This window comes from Puma concolor, chromosome B2 (genome assembly GCF_028749965.1).
Source record: "Puma concolor isolate L17-30 chromosome B2, mPumCon1.1.hap2, whole genome shotgun sequence".
Taxonomy (NCBI): domain Eukaryota; kingdom Metazoa; phylum Chordata; class Mammalia; order Carnivora; family Felidae; genus Puma; species Puma concolor.
In genome coordinates, this window is record NC_141671.1 from 40,686,964 (window position 1) to 40,706,752 (window position 19,789).

The window sequence follows — 19,789 nt, forward strand, 5'->3', positions numbered from 1 at the left end:
AGAGAAATCCTAGGCCACATAAAACAACCCAGCCTGAGTCGCTTTCCCCTGCCCCCAACATGTGGTAGAAGAGGGGTCAGGGAAGACGGAGGGTGGGGGATGAGGGCCCCATGTTTAGCGAATCCTAGAAAGATCTAATTTCCTCCTTACTTGCTGTGCGAAGGAGGAAAGACCAACCCAGTGACTTGGGCAAGGGGCAGTGACTTGCCCAAGGTCACAGAGCTGGCCCTTGAAACCAGATGGTCTCCTTCCCAGAGCTTCTCTCCTCATCTGCAGGTGTCTGCTGCTCTTTGCTGAGGAAACGGGTGACTGGGGGAGGAGTGTGTGGAGAGAGAGGGAAGGGGCAGAGTGAAAAAAAGAGGGAGCCCTTGGAGGGGGGCCCCCCACCCCATTACCAGAGGAGGAAGCTCAGGTTGACGTTGGGTGGAGCCCTTCTTTGGGTGAGGGACCACAGCTGTAATTCAAATGGACCCTTGGTGGCTCCCACCGGCCCTAGAACACTGTGGCTTCAGGTGCACCTGCTGGAAGAGGGAGTTTTACTCCTGGAGCTTCAAAGTTAGATAAGACCTTCAAGACCACCTCTCCATGCAGAGAGGGGGAAATTGAGCCCCAAAGGAGGAGGAAGGCAAAGGTTTCACAGCTGGTTGTGGCTGAGCCCAGGCCCCTCCCCTCTTAGCCAGAGTCCGGGCTCTCTGGGCATTGCTGTAAAGGCCTGCGTCTGCACCCCGTGCCTGGCTGTATGGCCCTCTGAGCCTGCTCACCCACCGTGCAGGGAACACCCCAGTGCTGTTGCAATGCCCAGCGGAGAAATGGGCAGGAGGCATGAGGCTGCTGGTGTGCTCATCTTCAGAGGGCAGGGTGTCCCAGGGTAGAGGAGGTGAGGTTGCGGAGATACAGGGAACACGTGCAGGTTTGGGTGTATGTTGGTGGGCGGGTGGGAGCATGGAAGGAGGTGAAAGCCCCGGGAGAGGGCAGAGCGTGCCACATGGGAATTAATGCCATTCATACACCCTGCGGAAATGACTTTTCAAATGCATATAATCTCAAGCATGCAAATGAGAGGCTTGCTTCACCCTGTTTAATATGAATGATCGGCCCCTGAATAGCTATTATTACACGCCACATTGCAGCAATTATGTTGTTCACTGGGTGTCGCTCTGTTACCCCCCCCCCATAAAAAGACGGAAAAGAAAGGGACACCTCTGTTAGGAGCCTCCTTCCTTTTTTCTCCCTTTTTCCAAACTTGCTGTCTGATCTACAACTTTATACTGTGTGTGTGCGTGAGTGCTGGAAGGGGGGGCACTCTCCTTTACCCCAGGGAAAGTGCTGGATTCTCTTTCCTTTCTCCTTTGCACACACACACACACCCCTGAGGCTCTAGTCTTTGTCCCCTGGGGCCCAGGAGTTCTCAGATCTCAGAGAAGCTAGACTTGGAATCAAGGCAGGCAGCTGCTCTCCACCCCGAGCAGGGCCAGGATTGGGGGAGAGGAAGCAGAGTGGGCCTCTGCTGTCTCCCCATCCCCCTTATGTGTAGCTGGGGCCCAGGCCTGAGTGGGGGAAGGTGCTCTGTAGGCCGATGGCAGGGATCAGGGTGGGTGGCTCGGAGGAGGGGGCTGGGGCCCTGTGCTCTGACGGGTGGAGGATGGCGCCCACCCCATCCATCATTTGGCAGCCACTGGCCCTCGGGCTGACATGGCCATTAAGGCCTGGGACCAAGTGCTCAATCTCTTCCGAACCATCGCCCCCAACCTCACCCTCACCCCTGGCCCACCTCCTCTCAGAACTCAGGAGTGGGACCGGCCACTGGGGGTGGGCGCTGGGGAGACAAGCCCTTGGAAACACACAGAAATGCACAAACATGGGACACGCTAACAGCACAGGGTCACCCAGGAAGCCACACAGATCCATCCACTAGGACAAAGAAACCTAGAGTCACAGATGGAGAGGGGCCACAAGAACAGCGATGTGGCACACGTGACCGGTGGGCTCCCCGTGGACCCCTTAGCACCTCTCAGTCCCCCCGCCCCCACCAATCCCTCCAATACCCTCACACGGCTCCCAACTCTGCTTCCAGCAGGGACAAAAACAGCAAGTGGCCCAGCAGAGCGAGGGAAAAGAGTTCTTCTGGAGTGAAGGGAGAGAATTTTCGGGCCAAGAGAGATCCAGAGAAATAATCCAGTCTCTCCCAGCAGCTTTCTGGTCTGCTTCCTGCAAAGGCCCTCATCCACTTACCTGTGGGGAGTCCCATGTGGTTGTGGGTATGCCTAGGCCAAAAATGGATCAAGAAGGGAAGAAAGAACACTGGCTGGCTTCCATAGACTCCTCAAGCTCTATGTGGTCTTGGCCTCTCTAAGCCTGAGAGTCTTCAGCCTTACAAATAGGGCAGGTGGAGAAGGGGTGGATTGGAGTGGACACCCCTGAGTGGTTTACGTGTGCTGTTGTATTTCCTCCTCACAGAACTCTTAAGAGGCTGAAATTAATAAGTTTTACAGACAAAGAAACTGAGGGTTAGGGCTGAGTTTTTTGTTGTTTGGTTGTTTTTTTTTTTTAAGTAATCTCTATACCCACCGTGGGGCCCCCCGCTGAGATCAGAAGTCACATGCTCTTCCAGCTGAGCCAGCCAGGCGCCCAAGGTTTAAGGGAGTTTAAGACCTGAGTCAAAGATCAGTGATGGATACCAACCAGGTCCCTTTTAACTGCAATCCACATTCCTCTCAAGGGGCTATGGCTTTGGGGATAGCCGGGGACTGGGGACACTGCAGACTTTGAAAGCAGCCCTGGATGCTAAAGCCCCCTGTCTGCGTCACAGTGTGCTCCTACATGCCCCCTGCCCCTGCCCCAAAGATGTGGGAACCTCCTTGAGTGGTAGAAGGAAGCTCGGGCCTCCTCCTTTGCCTGGCTACCTTTGACCGCTCCAAACATTCCCTCTCTTTCTGGGAATGTTTCCACCACTCGTTGAAAAGCAGCTAGGGAAGGGAGGGAGGGAGGGCACAGGATTCAGGCCTTGACTCTTTGCCCCGAACTCTCTGGACTCTCAGTTTTCCCATCTGTAAAAGAAGGAACCATGGTGCTTGTAGAAACAGTGAAGGTTATTGGGTGTCTACTTTTGGCCAGGTGCTGGGCTGAGGGCTTTAGAATGGAAGGTCAGAGACGTGGGACAACTGGCTGCCTTCCCTGCACACCTCCAGGCCCACCTGAGTGGCTCCCAGTAGGTGCTGGGCAAAAGGGCAACCATTTTTACTATGGAACAAACATAGATTAGAGCCTTTCTGGGTCCTGGGGAAGGAGACCCTATAAGGAGGCCCTGCCCTGGTTGGTCTCTATCTATGGGGAACATACAGAGAGGTCATTCATGTTGGTGGGGCTGGGGTGCAACCTATCCCTTTGCTATCCTAGCTGGACCCTAGCTTCCCCAAGGCCCTGGCCTGGAGGGAGAGGCCAAAACAGGTTTCTGACACCACCCTCCCCAGGGGCAGGGGTGAAGGCATCACCTCCTCCCCTTCCCTGCCAAGGTCTCCTGGAAGTCTAGAAAATGTGGGGGAGGAGGGCACTGGGGCCTCAGCCTGAAGCTGCCCCCTCCCTGGGGCCGAGGGGAGAGGGTGACATTGGGAGGGGGGCCGCCCCCCAAGAGGGTTCCCAGGAGCTGCTTCCAGGAAGTTGAGGAGGAGGCGATGCCCTAGGACTGGGGAGGATGGCGGTAGTGTGATGTTGGGGGGGGGGGGGTTAAGGGGCTTTTTGTTGGTGTTGAGGGGTTTCGGTGGCCGCCCCTGGGGTAGAACCCTGTCCAGCCTGGAGTCTCAGCCCCTCCCCCACGTCTCTCCTCCCCCACTAGGTCCCGCTAGAGCGACATGATGGTGGAATCCGCCTCGGAGACAATCAGGTCGGCTCCGTCTGGTCAGAACGGCGTGGGCAGCATCTCCGGGCAGGCGGATGGCGGCGGCGGCGGCGGGGCTGGGGCTTCGGGCACCGGCGGAGGCGGCGCGGGCAGGGACACGGCTGCGGGCGCCGACAGCAACGGCGAGATGAGCCCCGCGGAGCTGCTGCACTTCCAGCAGCAACAGGTAGGAGCAGCCGCCCCTTCCCGGCCACCGGGGGGAGAGGGGGCTCGCCTGGCCTCTTCCCTCTCCCTCCTGACGACGACGTGGGCCCCAGGCTTCCTGCCCAGCAGCCTCACTTTCAACCTTCTTGAAAAGGGCCAGCCCTCCAAGGACTCCTGCTCCCTCGAATTCTAGTGGCCACCTTGGGGCAGGCAGAGGGAGGGTGGGGGCTCCCAGGAGAAGTGGGACCCAGGAGGACCCGAGGTCAGGGAGCTTAGGGCAGTCTCAGAAAGACCCACGAAGACAGATGCCTGGGCAGTAGGCTGGAGAGAGTGCATCTGGGATGGCTGGGCTCCTGGGCTCTCCTCCTGCACACTGGCTAAGTGAACAGCGTTGGGAGACGGAGACCCCGCTTTAGGTGCATGCCCCTTGGAGGAAGGGGGCTGTGTATACACCGTCTTCACTTTATTTGTATTGTAAAACATTCCCCACCTCCATGTCTGCCTGGGCCCCTGACCCAAGCTGTGAAGAAATTAGACTTCCAGGCACCAGAGTCCAAAGCAGCTAGGAAAAGGCCAAGAGCAACAGGCAAAGTCAGGCCTCCATTTTTAGGGCTCAGACTGGGGATCCCTATCTGCGTCCCCCTTCCCATTTCTCCCCTTCGTCATTCCCACCCTCAAATACAGAGTTCAGGAGTTCAAGACCAGCTGCTGACGTTCCAGAGGCTCTGGGGTGGGGAGCCTGGTTGGATGATGACAGAGCAGGGGCCCCAGGCCCTGGCCCCATGGCCCCACCCCTGGAAAAATGGAGAATCATGCTTGACAAGTTCAGGAGAACCGGCCCAGCCAGCCTCAGCCTTGGGATTCTCCTTCTCTCATTTGACTGCTCAGCCAGGCACACTGGAGGCACAGCCCCTTGGGGGCTCTGCTGGGAATGTGGAAAAGTCGGGTCTACATGTAGTCCCCGCCCATGCCTCAAGCGTGCACAGATGTGTGTACCCATATTGCCCTCACACTCTCTCCCAGGCTCACGCTGGGGCTCCTCCCTCAACTGCATAGCCCCTAAGGGGCCCTTTCCCACCACACTTGTGGAACCCAAGGTCAGACTGGAAGCCCAGCACCCTGTACTGAGTTGCTCATCTACCACTAACACAAACTGAACAAACCCAGGTTAAGTCCCAGCCAGCCTCTTACAGCAGTGTGACCTTGACCTAGTCATGGGCCCTCCCTGAGCCTTGGCCTCCTTGACACCCTAAAGTACAGGGTTTTTAGGATCAGGTGCAATTGGAGTGTGAGATCCCTGCACACAGTGCGTGGTTGATGTGGATACTAACCGAACTGAGGACTTTAGAAATCACTTCCTCTTGCAAACTATGGACAGGGGAACAGGAAGGACCTGTCACCTTTCCCTGGGGAGATAGCACTGGGGAGTTTGCTGGCATCTCCCAAGACTTCCTAAGCAGGATCTCTGCGGAAGATACCCTCAGAGTCTGTGCCACCTACCGGGGACAGAAGGTCAAAGGGCAAAACCTACCCCTTAGGAAAATAACAAACACACCCCACCGGAAGTCTCCAAGGCCACCCATTTTATACAGCCACCTCTTCCCCTCCCTCACCTCTATGCACACAGAGCTAGGAAAGATTTGAATGTGGTGGGGGATGGGCTGTGGGGGAATACTGAAACTGGAAAGTGTCTTTTAAAACAATTACTTAAAACTGCAGAGTAAACACAGATATCTCTATAACTGGGGAGATGTGTAGGGCAGGGAGAGACAGAACTGTCTGTACTGATCAGGTTTCTTCTTTCTGCATTGCACACAAGCCATGTTTTGCCATCTATATTCCACGTTCTAGTTATTCCTGTTTGTTTTGGGGACTATCCCAAAGTCCTGGAAAATCCTATATCTGTTTCACAAATAAACTGGGGTGGAGCTTTGGAGGCAGTAGGCCGGCTGTTTTATCCATTTGGGCTCACTATGGGCCTGGGGCCTGGGGCCTGGGGCCAAGGAAAATATTTGAGACTTTAAAAAGGTTCTATTGGCTCCAAACTATGAGAGAACCCTGCAAAATTACAATTATAAATGTTTCAATTAAAGGGAAAGTCTGTGGACGGTCCTTCTACCCCTGTACGAGCAAGGCTTTGAGGAAAGCTTCAGGGGTAACACTCTCTGGTACCCCCAACAACAAATGTTCCTGATTGTTTGTGGAGTAGAATAACTGTAGAGAAGAAAGCCTGGCCCAACGGGTTCCTCCTCCCTCTCCTCCATCCCATCCAGGAAGTCCTTTGAGGACAAACCAACAAATACCTTGCCTCTGTTTGGTGCTTTGGGTCTTTCTCCTACATGGTGTCATTTAACTGCCTCCCCAGCCCTGGGAAGTGGGTGTTACTATTATTCCCATTTCACAGGTGAGGGGGGCACTGGCTGGTCCAGGTGACACAGGAACAGCTGCAGCTAGACCTCAGGTCTCCCAGTTCCTAGTTCAGGGCTCAACACAGCCTCCTTTTGGCTGCTGCCACCTCACACAGTCCCTTGTAGGAAGTGGAGGGAGTAAGGCCTGGAGCATAGTAGGTGCTAAACTAAACGTCTGCTGGTGAGTGTATGAGAGGACTCTATGCCCAACCCTAAAAGCTCTTAAAATAAACAAACAAAAGCAACACTGCCGGCCCTAAGGGGCCACTGTAGAGGGAGGTTGGGGGTGGGTGTACAGTCTGCATTAGTCCCATCCCGCCTCCTTGGGCCGCCAAGCCCCTCTCCCTGTTTCCATCTGCCTGTTGGTCTCTGTCCCTCCACTCTAGGTAAACAAGCCCTGGAAGTGCAGTCTTAGCCTTTGGGAGTAATGAGTTGACAGAGGAGAGAGAGATAAACAGGGCAAGTCAGAAGTCAGGCCAGTGACAGGACTTCAGGCTGAAACAAACAGTACTAGAGACGGTGGCCGCATCACTTTGGAACAAGATCAGGCACTCGTTTCCATGCAACAGCAGGCCGGGAGCTTGTTTAAACAGAGGCTGGGGGGTGGGAGTAAGGGGGTGACATGGCGTGGCTGCCAGGCCCCATCTGACTGGAGAGAGGGTCCGTGGCTGGCTGCCCCGTTTCAGCCGTCAAGGCCCCAGCTTCCGGCTCCCTCCTGTCAACCCGCTTATGGATGAGTGATAGAGCCACGCCACCTCCACTCTGTCCTTGGGGCTTTCGTGGGGTCTCCAATCTCACCCCCTTATGGAGAACGTTCCCTGAGAAGAAGGCCTTGGAGTGTGCATTCATTCAGCAAACAAGCATCGAACCTTATTTATACCAGCACCCTGCTGGCCAGTCAGCTGGAGGTGATGATCCCCAGCAGCTATTAAAGAATACCCTGGACCCAGCAGACCTGCCAGCCACGTCCCGTTGCCGTCCCCTTCCTTCACCAAGGCAGAGTCTCCTTCCTCATGGCTCCTTCCTCCCTTATTTCCCTCTGATGGCTTTTTTCTTTGAAGGTTGCCCTTGCATTTCCTCCTATTCTGGTTTCACCTGTATGAAATGTTCCCAGTGTGTGGGGGCTTTCCCCAGGGACTGCACGGATACCCTTTGAGCTCTGTGATGGGGGGCAGTGAGGGCCGGGACGAGTGTGGGAGGTGGAGGGCCTACAGAGGCCTTGGGGACGGGCCAGGCTGCTCTGGCCCAGGAGAGCTGGACCTGGGGCCGGGAGGGCTGGGCCAGGCAGGGTGGGGGCTGGCAGGGCTGCTGGCGGCTGCGCTGAAAGGCGTCCTGGGCCTCCGGAGCCTGCACTTCCATTGTCCTCGGGTTTCGGGGGTGACAGGTCAGCGAGGGTCACAGGAGGGTTGCCTAGCGTCTGGGAACTCCCACCGCAGTTGCTGTGGCAACCGAGGCCAAATCCCACCCTGTTCACATCCTGTGAGGAGATTCAAAGACGTTGGGGGGCTCTGCACATTAATGGGCTTTTAACTCACCCCCTCCTAAGAGATGGTCGGGGTGGGGGGACGTCAGGGCGAGGAGGAAAAGAAGAATGGAAGACATTTTTGTTTCCTTCCCCCATCTGGCTGTCCTCTGCCCAGGCTACTTAGGGGGATGGGGTGGAAAGGGGAGCCTTCTAGGGTGAATTAGCACAGACACTCCCCCCCCCCCCCCCCCACCTCACACAGTCCTCAGTGGTCTTCAGTCTTCAGGTCTGGGGCCCATTTCTCCCTGGGACTCATGCCCCAGATTTACTCTTCCTCTCTGGTCCCACACCTTTTGGACTCTTCTTTTGGTAGAATGAGCTCTTCCCCAGGAGGCGCGGTGGGGGGGGGGGCCTGAAGGGAGAGTTGGGGCCCCAGCGCCCCAGAGAGGAGACTTAGGAACTTGTCAGTGAAGCCCTTGACTCTCCAACAGCTGTAGCATAGCATGTGGAAACTACTCTCCCACCGCTGCTGGAACAGAGGGCCGGTGAGTAGGGCCCAGCAGGAAGGCATTCTTTGGGGTTGTGCAGGGAGAAGGCCTTAACCCCCTTCTTATATCCTTCCTGGGTTACTAAGCCAAAGGCCACCCTGTTTTATGTGTCTGCCTCCAAGTCCCCAGGAGGGTGCTAGGGCAAGAAGGGTGGAAAAGGCAGAGGAGAGGCCCCGGGCGCAGGTCCTTGCTTTGCTGGGACTGGGAGGGAACCAGCCCACTCTACCGCTAGCCTTCCCTTCTGGTATGGAATTCTGAGACTTCCTCTTTCCCAGGCCAACCCCTTTTTATGCCAGGGTTCTTGTCCTTACTCATTGGGAATTTGGAGACAGAAGGGAGAATTTGGGGGAGGGGTGGCTGAATGTGGAGGGGTGGCTGAATGTTTCCTCTTCTGAGTGTGAAAGATTAAAGTGGAGAGGGTCACATCCCAGGGCCACCCCTTGGCGGGCCAGCTAGTTTTGCACCAGGGGAGCCCCTTTATTCTGAGAAGCCCGGTGAGAGTCCTTGGGAAGGGACTCACATGCCCCTACATGTCCCGCTCTGTGCCCCACACTTGAGCTCCCTATAGAAGCACTAGTGTGAGGGTAGCAGCTGGGCGCACAGTGGCTCTGATCCCAGACCTGGAGAGACACCCACTTCCGGAGACCCCACAGCTGCTGTGGGTCTGGGAGGCGTCCCAAGCGATCAAGCCCCCCCCCCCCCCCCTGCAGAGCCAGGAGGGAATGAGGGAGCCACAGAGGAGCCCCTTAACCGCTTCAGAGCAGTTGGGGTCACTTGTTAATTCTCATCTCCCGGAGGTGGGAGGCCGGCCATTCCTGGCGTTGGTGAGAAAGGGGGCCTGAAACCCGGCTGTGCACCCAGGCTCCGAGTCTCCCACCCACGTGGGCTGGGCCTGCTTGTATCAGTGCGTTGCTGGTTTTCATTTTAATGGTTCTAATTTGAGAATGCGCCGATGTCATTTTTACGAGGTTGGTGTAAAAAAAATTTACAGCCTTTCCAAAAAGCTTTTTTTTTTTTTTTCCAAGGGAAAAAGGTGTAGAATCACTTCGGGGGTTTTATGGTCTCCTCTTCCCCATCCTCCTTGCCCCCCTTCTCTGTGTCATTTCATTTTTATGTCTCTGCTGGAGGACAAAGCAGGGCTGGTAGAGAACCTGGATCTCTCTAGGTCAGTACCTTTAGTGGTTGGGACCACTGACCTCTGACCCTTCTCCCTGGACCCCTTTCCTCCACTCTCTGGCCTCAGAGGACTTGCATTTCAAGCAGTAGACCAAAAAATGCTTCCTATTTAATTCAAATCAACAAGTTCTTATTGAGCACCTACTGTTTACTAGGAGTGGGTTATGTATCTACCCTCAGAGATTATATCACTCCCTCCTTAAAATCCTCTGGCATTTTTTTCTCAAGCATAAAGTATTGCCCAGATGCAGTGAGTATCTGACCCTTGATTTCGGCTCAGGTCATGATCCCAGGGTTATGGGATCGAGCCCCCATGTAGGGCTCCCCACTGATCGTGGAACCTGCTTGGGATTCTCTCTCTCTCCCTCTCTCTCTCTGCCCCTCTTCCCCACTCACACACACTCTCTCTAAAATAAATAAATAAATAAATAAATAAATATATATATATATATATATATATATTTTTTTTTTTTTAATTAAAAAAAAAAAGAAAGAAAGATGGGGCACCTGGGTGGCTCAGTTAGTTGAGCGTCCAACTTCAGCTCAGGTCATGACCTCATGGTTCGTGGGTTTGGGCCCCACATCAGGCTCTGTGCTGACAGCTCAGAACCTGCAGCCTGCTTTGGATCCTGTGTCTTCCTCTCTCTCTCTCTCTCTCTCTCTCTCTCTCTCTCTCTCTCTCTCTGCCCCTCCACTGCTTGTGCTCATGCTCTCTCTCGCTCTCAAAAATAAATAAATAAATGTTAAAAAAAGTGTTTTCAAAGAGAGAAAGAAAACCATGGTCCCTCCATGATCTGGCTCCTGCTCACCTCTGGGACTTCCTCTTAGGTCACTCAGCACGGCTGAACTGGCCTTCATAGTTTATAATGCTCCCAGCTGAGTCCCACGTCAGGTCTCTTTTGTTCACCACGAAGACTGTCTCCTGAAAGGGTTCCCTCCCCACCCTCACAGCGGCCTTCCCTGGCCGCACGACCTAAGTAGCCAGCCAGCCAGTCTCTCTGTGTGACGCTAACCACCATGTCTTCACCCGCTTGGCTTTGCTTTAGTATATGCTTCATCCCATTAGAATGTAATCCCCGTTAAAGCAAATGCCCCGTGTCCCCGGTGTCTAGGACAGTTCGAGTGCCCCGTGGGGCTTCACAAATACTTGCTGAATTATCGGTAAGTGAATAGAGAGTCCTACTGTGGCCATGCGGCGGGGGACAGGTGATGGGCTTTCCTGGGGCTCTCTTTGGGTTTGGGATAGGCTAACCCACCCCCCCGCCCCCCCCATCACCTCCTCATGCCCCTTCCCCTAAATCTAACCAGCCCTAGTTGAAAGTAACTATATCAAGATAATTTCTCTCTCAGTTTTGCCCAAATTAGCTATATGCAGACAAAAGAAGTTTGGATTTTATTTTGGCCGCCACTCACCACGATCCAAACGGAACCAGAATTTGCTAGAAGGTCCTCCATCTTGCCTGGCTGCTCCTGGTTCCTCTTCCCTGCACAGAGCCCATTCAGGCTCTGCTTCCGCTCCGGTGTGGCTTTGGGCATGTCGCTGCCCCTCTCTGTATCTCCGTCGCCACCTCTATGAAGCGAACCACAGCTGTGCTTCACAAACCATTTAGCTTAAGAGCTACCGTAAGAGATACATTTTACGTGGAGCCCTAGCACACACCGTTCCATGAAACAATACTTATGCTTACCCTAATAACTCTGATGCTTTCTTACATACGGGTGTATGTGTCCCTATTTTTTGGACCCCCTACATTGATATTATGACCCACCATTAGCTCATGACCAGCAGTTTAGAAAACACAAGACCAGATGGCTCTAACGCTTCCAGCCTGCCAGGTCTGGGTGATTCTGCCGCTCCATTCTCAAAGTTCAGCCCTTCAGGCTTGTCTCTGAGCACCCCATCCCCGCCCTCCTAATCCTCAGCCTGGGGAAGGGGCCAGTGAACAGTGCTGCACCTGGCTCCCATGGAGAGGATGCTTGTCCCTCCCCGCTGAATTCCCAGAGACAGAAATGAGGGTGTGGTCTCATCCTGCGGAGCGGAGACCCTACTGCTCCGAGACTTGTTTTTCTTTTCAGAGCAGGCCCCCGTGGCCCTCAGAGCTCTGGCTTCGTTCCCCTCCATCCCAGCCGCCCTCCCTGGATGCCTGTCCGTTATAAGCCATTTGTTCCTAATTGTGGAGATCCTGCTAATGACTTCTGAATGGGCGGTGGGGGGAGGAGAGTTCGCCTTCATTAGCAAGACCGTTCTTGGGCTTGAGGGGGAAAGGGGGGCGGTGTAGCCCGGAGGAGGGTTTGGTTAGCAAGTCCTGCTGGGTGGCACTGGACAAGTGACCGGGAGCTGCCTGGGAAGGTGGCAGATTAATAGTAACGACAAAAGTTGATGTCCGCTCAGGGCCCGCTGGGCGCCAGGCACTGTGGTAAGTGCTACATGTGCCTCGTGTACGCTTCACAACAACCCTGGGGGTTAAGGACAGGGTTCTTCCTACTTTGCAGAGACAGAAGCTGAAGCTCAGCAAGGTGAGGTGACTTACCCAAGGTCACCCAGTGTATGGTGGAGCCGGGATGTGCATCCAGATGTCCACCAGCGTCCATGAACTGAATGGCCCACCACTGCCTCCTTTTGAGGAAAACTAGACCTTATCCGCCCAAGTCCCCCAGAGCTGAAGATTAGGTTTTAGGTCCAAGGGGTGGAGGGAGGGGATTTAAGAGGCCAGATGACTCCCAGTTTTCTATTCTGCCCCTGAGCCCCCTCTCCCTCTCCTTCCCTCCCTCCTAGGTTTGCCATGATGGCTCCTCCTTGGTGTGGGATTCTGAATGCCTTTTGCCACCCAAGGCCGTCTTCGGATATCTCTGGCCCTCAGGGAAGGGACATTGAGCCTGGCTTTCTGAAGAGTCCTGCCTTGGTCGTGTCTACCGGCCTGAACCAGTTTTACCTCCCTTTCACACGTAGACAGCAGAAAGCACACAGGCTTAGGGGAGAGATTCACAGGCCCCGAGAGACCATGCACAGCATCGTGAAGGCCCTCCAGTGGGTGAAGGGAGCTGGGGCATCAGAGGTGTGTGGACTCCATTTCCTGGCCGCGGGACCTTGGGTCTCAGTTTCCTTGTCTGTAAGATGGAGACAGTGACCCGTGCTTCAGCAAGATCTAGAAGGCCCTATACCGATGCTAGCTCTTTGTCCACCTGCCCTGCCAACCCTGTTCAGCCTAGACCAAAGTGAATTTCGCAGGGGTGCCTGCTGCTGGGGAGGGGCTCACAGGTACATTTCATAACATCGGTGTCTTCAGGGGGGCTATGACCTGGTCGGCATCAGCAGAGAAGGTGGGGCTGGATCTGTCCAGGGTTGGGGGCCATCATTGCCCCCGGCTCTCAGCAGCAGGCAGTGGTGATGTCATCAGGCCTCAGGGCCAGCAGCCAGTGTTGAGGATGCCTGGCACGTCAGAGTGGTGGCTAGGAGTCAGGCGGGGCTTTAGAAAGTCTCAGCTCTACCTGATCCCTTGGGTGACTGCCCTGGAGGAGGGAATCCTGGGCCAGAGGGACCCCCTAGTTTCCAGAGTGCTGTCCCCAGCTGGGGCTCTGGATGTGTGGACGGTGGCGGGGAGTGGGGAGTGGAGCAACACCGGAGGACGCAGCAGTCAGGGCCTTCCTTGTCCAGGCCATCTGGGGAGGGGAGCTTGGGCCCCAAGTCCAGGGTCTGCCCATCACCCTTAACCCTGGGTACGCACAGCGTGACTTTTAGATGGTACCCATGCCACTCTCAGTTGGGTCAGGGCTGAGCTCTGTAAGCAAATTGCACGAGACAACCCTGTGTACCATCACCTCCCTGTCTCCTCTGAGCACAGGGCCTGTGCAAGGTGGGTGGCCACGAATGTGAGAGACTGAATGAATGAATGGAGTGCCTGCAGGCGCTCTGACCCTAATGACCTGAGGGCCCCTGTGGGCTCCTCCAGCCTTTCCTGCTGCCAGCCCAGGAGTGGTTTCAAGGTCCCGGGACTTGCTGGGCCATTTCACTCCTCTGTACGGCGGGGGTCGCTATGCCAGCCTCCTGTCCTCCTGAGGAGCCCGCCCTTCGGGAATCCAGGCAGTGCAGCCAGTGCCGCCGCCTTCTCCGGGCTGTGGTGCCTTGTGCTCACCTCTACTCAGGCTCTGAGGGGCGGCCGTCATCACAGCCCCGCAGCCACGGGTCCTGGGGCAGGCCAGCGTTGGCTTCTGTGTGTCTCAGCACCTGGCACACAGCAGGTGCTCAGTAACGTGAAGGAAGAAGTGAGTGGGGCTGTAGCCGGGCTCCCTGTCACCTGGCCTGCAGGGGAGGCCCCAAGTGGGAGGAGGGCACGAAGGCGAGTGAAGGGCCTGTCACCGATTGAGACTATAAGGCCTGTCGTTTTTTCCTACAAATCTTGTAATTTCGTGCTCCAGGGGACCACAAAGCAAGAGAGTCTGTGGGGAGTGAATCCAACTCCCCCCAACTTCCCCTGGAAGCCCCTCCCCTGCAGCTCCCCTCTCCCCACTCTGGGTTGCCTGGGCTGGCCAGCTTCTCCAAGCCTTCCTCTTCCCCCAGCTTGCCCCCTGACCTCTGACCTCCTACCTCTCTACCCCACCTCCACTTTTGGAGGACAAAGAGCATCTGTCTGACTCCCGTAGACCTGGAGGAGGTCACTAAGGCAGATAGAGGCAGGGGCTCCTTCCTGATGACCACGTGGCCACCTCCCTTCCTTCCCTCACCCCATCTCCCTCGTTTCAAAGCCCCTCAGAGCCTTTTGACTCAGGTCAGATTTCTACTTTCTGAAGTCAATCTGGGAGAAGAAAGCCCAGGCCACCTCCCTAGGGGAATGGATGGGGTGCTGGGGAAGGAAGGTCTAGGACCTGGGGGACTGGGGAAGGCATCTGAACTCCAGGTTTGCTGGGGGGCATGTGCCCCGAGGTACACAAGTGAGTATTTGGAAACCGTGCCAAGGGGAGCTAGGCTTAAGCCTGGGGGTGGCTCAGCTGTTCAATGGCAGTTAAGAAGGGGCCGCGAAGGACGCGTATATACGTGCAGTGGGCCCCCCGTGAGCATTCGCTGGGTGGAGAGTGTGTATGAGCGTGTCCATATTGCACTGCGTAAGGTTTGCCTTGGTGGTGGTGAGGTCAGAGAGCAGAAGTCCACACGGGGACAAACAAGTGTGTATGTGGATAGAGGTGAGGGAGCTGCGGTGAGCATGCTTCGTTACATAAGTACGCTGGGCAGGAGGCCGTGCTGGGGACTGGCCGAAGGAGCCAAGGGAGAGAGCCCGGGAAGAGAACCGAGATTCCCGAGAAGGGAAGGGGGCAGACGCTTCGTGATGCCACCCTGATGCCAGGCAGGGGTCCTTTCATCCCCCTGGTGTTTCAGAAATGGGTAGTGTCCTGGTTTCGCAGAAGAGACTGAAGCCCAGGGAGAAAGTAATTTGCCCGAGGTCTTACTGCTGGGAAGCAGCACAACTGGGGTTCAAACCCAGGTCTCTCTGGTGCCAGAGCCCCCTATCAAAGGCCGGGACACAACTGCCTGGGGTGTCGAAGGAGATCTTTGTGGAATGTGGGGGGAGACAGGTGTTGTGCTCCTGGAATGTGGATTCAGGACAGGTCCCCACATCCCTTTGCCTATACCCCCTCTCCCCCTCCTCCCCCCCCCCCCCCCCACACACATAGTGACTCAGAGTCTGGCAATGGAGGGCCTGGCCGTCCTTATGGATGGAGAACTTCTTACGGCTGCCTCCCTGACCCCCCACTCTCCCACCAGACCTCTCGCTGCTCACCTTCCAGGCTCACGGATGGGCCGGACCTGCTCCACCTGCAGCCTCCACACCCTGCCGGCCCACAGTCCTGTCCAAGCCACCAGGGCCTCTGAGCCCGGACTGCCACAGTGAGGTCGGAGCTACTCGCTGGTAGTTCAGACACACCCTTGAGGATTTGACCCATACCACGAGGGCCTGCACCCAGATCCTCCGACTCAGAAAGCCACACAGTGCTCGGACCCTGAGATTCCGCCCTCATGGCCCAAGTGACTCCGAGTAAATGCCCCTCCCATAGCCTCCAGACCGGCCACCCAGCCAAGGCTTCCTGGGCTCAGATCCTGTCTCTGACACCTGGCTGTGTGATCCTGGGCATGTCCCTTTACCTCCTGGAGACTCCATTTCCTCAGCCGTAGAATGGAACAGATAATCAATCCCTGGCTCCCAGCCTCACAGGAAGGATTCAACGAGATCTTGTGTGTGAAGGGCCTGACTCGTAATAGATGTTCAGCGAGTAGTACCTATTGTTAGTACCTGGGGTCCAAGTGCTGCACTTTCCCCTGGAGTCCTTTCGTGGCCGCTGTCCCTTCCATTTGCTGCCCCCACTGAGTCCCAGTAAAACCTCTCAGGTCCTAGAGTCAGGACCTAAAGGCTCTGATCCCCATGCCCTGGCGGCTTCTCTCAGGGACTCCTACTTTGGGCCTTACCTCCAAGCCTAAGTGGGCCCTGGGACCTGGTCACTCACCCCCAGGACCTTCCCCCTTAGCCTGCTCTCGTCCCCTTTGCTGCCCCCCCCCCCCGACTCTCCCTGAAACCCAGGTCCTGCACTGACCCCTGACCACCCCCTCTGGGCCCTTCAGGCCTTTGTTAGAGCAGGGAAACCTTGCCCTGACAGGCCCCTATCTTGCAGGCTCTCCAGGTGGCCAGGCAGTTCCTGCTGCAGCAGGCCTCGGGCCTGAGCTCCCCGGGCAGCAATGACAGCAAGCAGTCTGCGGTGCAGGTGAGCAGAAGGGTGTGGGCTGGGGCCGGGCAGGTCGGGAGGGGGTTACTGGGCCCGGAGGGAGGGGTAGGGCCAGCAGGAGGATCGCTCTGGCCAGTCCCCAGTGCCACAAAGTGCGCAGCGTTCCAGAAGCAAATGCAGCCAGTGCAGGCGTGGGGTGGAAGAACTTCTCTTTCTCTGGCTTCACCTGATCAGCCAGGCCTTCCTCAGCTCAGCCTCTTTGTGTCTGTGGCTCGGAGTTTGTGGCCACGCGCGCTGCAGCTCTCTCTCCCCTGGCTTGCCTTCCCTGGCTCTGCCCTCAGGGTCCCCATCCCTTCTCAGCTTTCTGCTTCCCCATCCTTGTGAATCACTCAGCCTGTCCCTTTCTCCCCAGCTCTCTCTTAGAGGCTGCTCCCCATCTCTCACCCACCAACTCTGTCTCCCCCCAGTTTCCTGTCTCTTGGTGTCTCTCTGTCTCTTTTGTTTTCCTTTGCACAATCTGCCCTTTTTTCCCCCCCTCTCCCTTCCCCCAGCTTGCCGGCCCATCTGGCTGGCTGGGGGAGGGGAGATCTGTGGGAGGTGGGGGGGCGGGGGGGTGGGGAGGGAAGCCGGGCCTTCTGTTTACCTTTTGTGTCACAAAGAACTTGGGAGAATTGCGGTCTGAGTCGGGTGGGTCATGATTCGGGCAGCCAGCTCCCCTCCCCCGGGCCCTGCAGCCTTGTTTCCCGGCTCCCCTACCCCTCCCCACAGCAGCAGGGGAGGCTTGGAATTGGGGAGAGGATTAAGCAGGGCTTTGAAAGGAAGTTTATCCAGGGGAGGAAGGGTGAGCAGGGATCGCTCTGGAGTTTGGGGAGGGGGTGCTGAAGGAAAGAGGAAAGTGAGGAGGTAAGCAGGGGTGGGGTGTACCGTGCTTGGAGGACCCAGGACTAGACTTTGTGGGGGTGGGGGGCGGGGGGAAGATTCTGGTGCTCTGAGGAGTATCTGAGCTTTATGTCAAACAAGCTTATGTTCCGGAAAATGCTTTGAAGAAGTTCAAGGTGACTGACAGATGTGGGGCCTGAGCAGGGGCCCTCTTTTAAAGTCTTGAACCTAACGAGACAGCCCTCAAGGGGGAGGAGTTGGGTCAAGATGGGTAGTGGTCTGGGTGGGGAGGTGAGAACAAAATCTGGAAGGTCAGTAATGGGCAGAGGAGAAAGTTCTCACACTGCAATGATGTAGAAGGTTCTCATGCTCATGTGGTATCCGGACTGGGTCTCTTTGAATTAGGGATCCCTCCACCCCCCACATATTCCCTGGGTCTGAAGTGGTCTTCAGGCTACTGCTCTGGGTCGTCCTCACCCTGGGCCCAGCCTCCTACCTCCTTCTAAGAACAGGGAAGGGTGGGCTGGGGAGCAGGAATGCTCCCCCAGCTAGAGGAGACCTGCTGACCCAAAGGCAAGAAGGAAGGAACTAGATGGTAGTTGGAGAGACCGAAGTCAGGCATCAAAAAGGACTTTACCGTTGGCCGTGAGGCGTAGGAGATCTGAAATCATTAAGAGGGGAAGGGAGACCATGGAATCTTCCTGAGAGGGGCCCCTTCCGCCAAATAAGGGCGACCCTGGATGGCAGCCGTTTTGGTCAGAGGGACAGATCAAATGATCCTTTTCTCAGGCCTCCTCTCTCCTTGCCTCCTCCTCCTAATCACTGACTGAGTCATCCATTCATCAAATACTTACTCAGTGCTGACGAAACTAACATTTACAGAGTGCTTACCATGGGGCAGACGCTACGTGCTTTACGAGTGTCCTCTGTCTCCCTCTATCCTCACAACCCTGTGGGGTCTATAGATGCTATTATTATTAGCCGTCTTGCAGATGAGGAAACTTTGGCCCAGATAGGTTAAGTAACGTGTCCAAAGTCACACAGCTAATGAGGGACAGAGCTGTGACATTGTGTGTGCTTTGCACAGTAGTGAACACCAGTAGTCCCCAGGGATGATTCTCTGGGCTCAGGGAGATGGGGTTCATGGGGCCAAGTCTGTACTTCTCCAGGAGCCTGGAGCTCTGACTTTGGTCCTCCTTCTCCCCCAACCCTGGATACCTTCCTTGCCTCTTCTCTCTACCCTTAGGTTCATCATCTCTAAGGAGGTGGAGCTTCTGTCCCTGACTGGGTCGCAGGGCCTAGAAATAGCTTTTCTGTGAGTGAAATGGTTAAAAGAAGGAGATAGGTGGCGGCCCTTTAACAGTGGCCCCCACATGACACTGCTCTGTTCCCCATCTCAAGACAGGATTGGCTGCCCACTCACCTCCCCACCATGTTCAGGACCCCTCTCCTGCAGCCAGCTTCAGAAGTTTCTAGAACCACTGGAGTCTCCACCCCTAGCCTGGAGATGGCCTAGTTTGTGCCCCAGTCTGGGCCCCCAGGCAGGGAGGGGTCAATTATAGAAGGCAGCAAAGGTAGCTGGGAGTTTTGGGGGGTGGAGGGGATGATGGTAGGCTAGGGCCAGGCCCCTTAGCTCTGTCCAGCCTCTGTATCATCTTCTCCAGAATTTCTGGAAGTTCATCTTGGTGCCCCACCACTTCTTTACTTCTTCCTTGCTGCAGCTCCAGCCCAGAACTAGCCTGCGGACTTCCTTCTGGTCATTTGCAAGGGAGTTTAACCTAGACCAAGCTCTGGCCCGTCTGGCCTGTCTGGCCTGGTCTCTCCACCGAGCCAAGGACCTTAGACCCCACTTAAGAGGTTGAATTTGGGTCCTTCATTCTGGCACCAAATCGCATCCATGGGGTGCACAGCCTCCCAACCCTCAGGTCCCAGATAAGCTGCCTCTATGTCAGGCCACCCAGCCCAGCACACTGTAGTCATGGTGGGTGGAGGACTCGGGCCTGGGCAGGGTCCCTGAGGGAGGGGCTGGAGGCAGCTGTCGGCATTTAGCCCAGGGCTCGCACTGCCAGGGCTTTAGTAAGCATTTAGCTGTCCTGGCCACTCTCCAGATAGTGACTCACGGGCCTTGCTGAGCTGACAGGCTGACAGTGCCTATCCTGACACATCCTAGCCTGGTGAGGGGTCAGTGGGGACACCAGGGGAGCTCTACCTCAGTTCTCAGAACCCTAAGGGGCACGGGAGGAGGCGGATGGGGTCAGGCAGTTCAGAAGCTCAGCATGCGGCAGCCACTTCGCTGACCTTTCTTGACCTCCTTGGCCCCACTGGACAAGTACACACAAGGTGATCCGTCCACATCTCTGCAGCCGCCTCTCCGGCCAGCTATTCGGCCACTTGGCAGGAATGGCAGAGGCCAGGGAGGCCTTCCAAGGTCATCTCTTCCATTCCCCTGCGTCCAAGTAGGAAAGCCCCAAGGAAGGAAATGCCACATCCTTTCTTGCATGCCACTCACGGTGACTCACAACCCTAGTGGCTGGAAAGATCCCCTGGTGTCTGGTCTGCCTCC

At 56.1% G+C, this 19,789-nt stretch overlaps 1 protein-coding gene across 8 annotated transcripts in view; it reads left to right on the forward strand.

The window, feature by feature from the left end:
- Positions 1–19,789, forward strand: part of FOXP4 (forkhead box P4) — a 50,795-nt gene that overhangs the window by 14,615 nt on the left and 16,391 nt on the right. For all 8 annotated transcript variants that reach the window (XM_086706806.1, XM_086706807.1, XM_086706805.1 and 5 more), the window contains exons 2-3: positions 3,833–4,061; positions 16,297–16,386. In XM_086706806.1, the coding sequence (XP_086562932.1) occupies positions 3,849–4,061; positions 16,297–16,386 (303 nt within the window). In that variant the 5' untranslated portion in view covers positions 3,833–3,848. The remainder of the gene's footprint in view (positions 1–3,832; positions 4,062–16,296; positions 16,387–19,789) is intronic.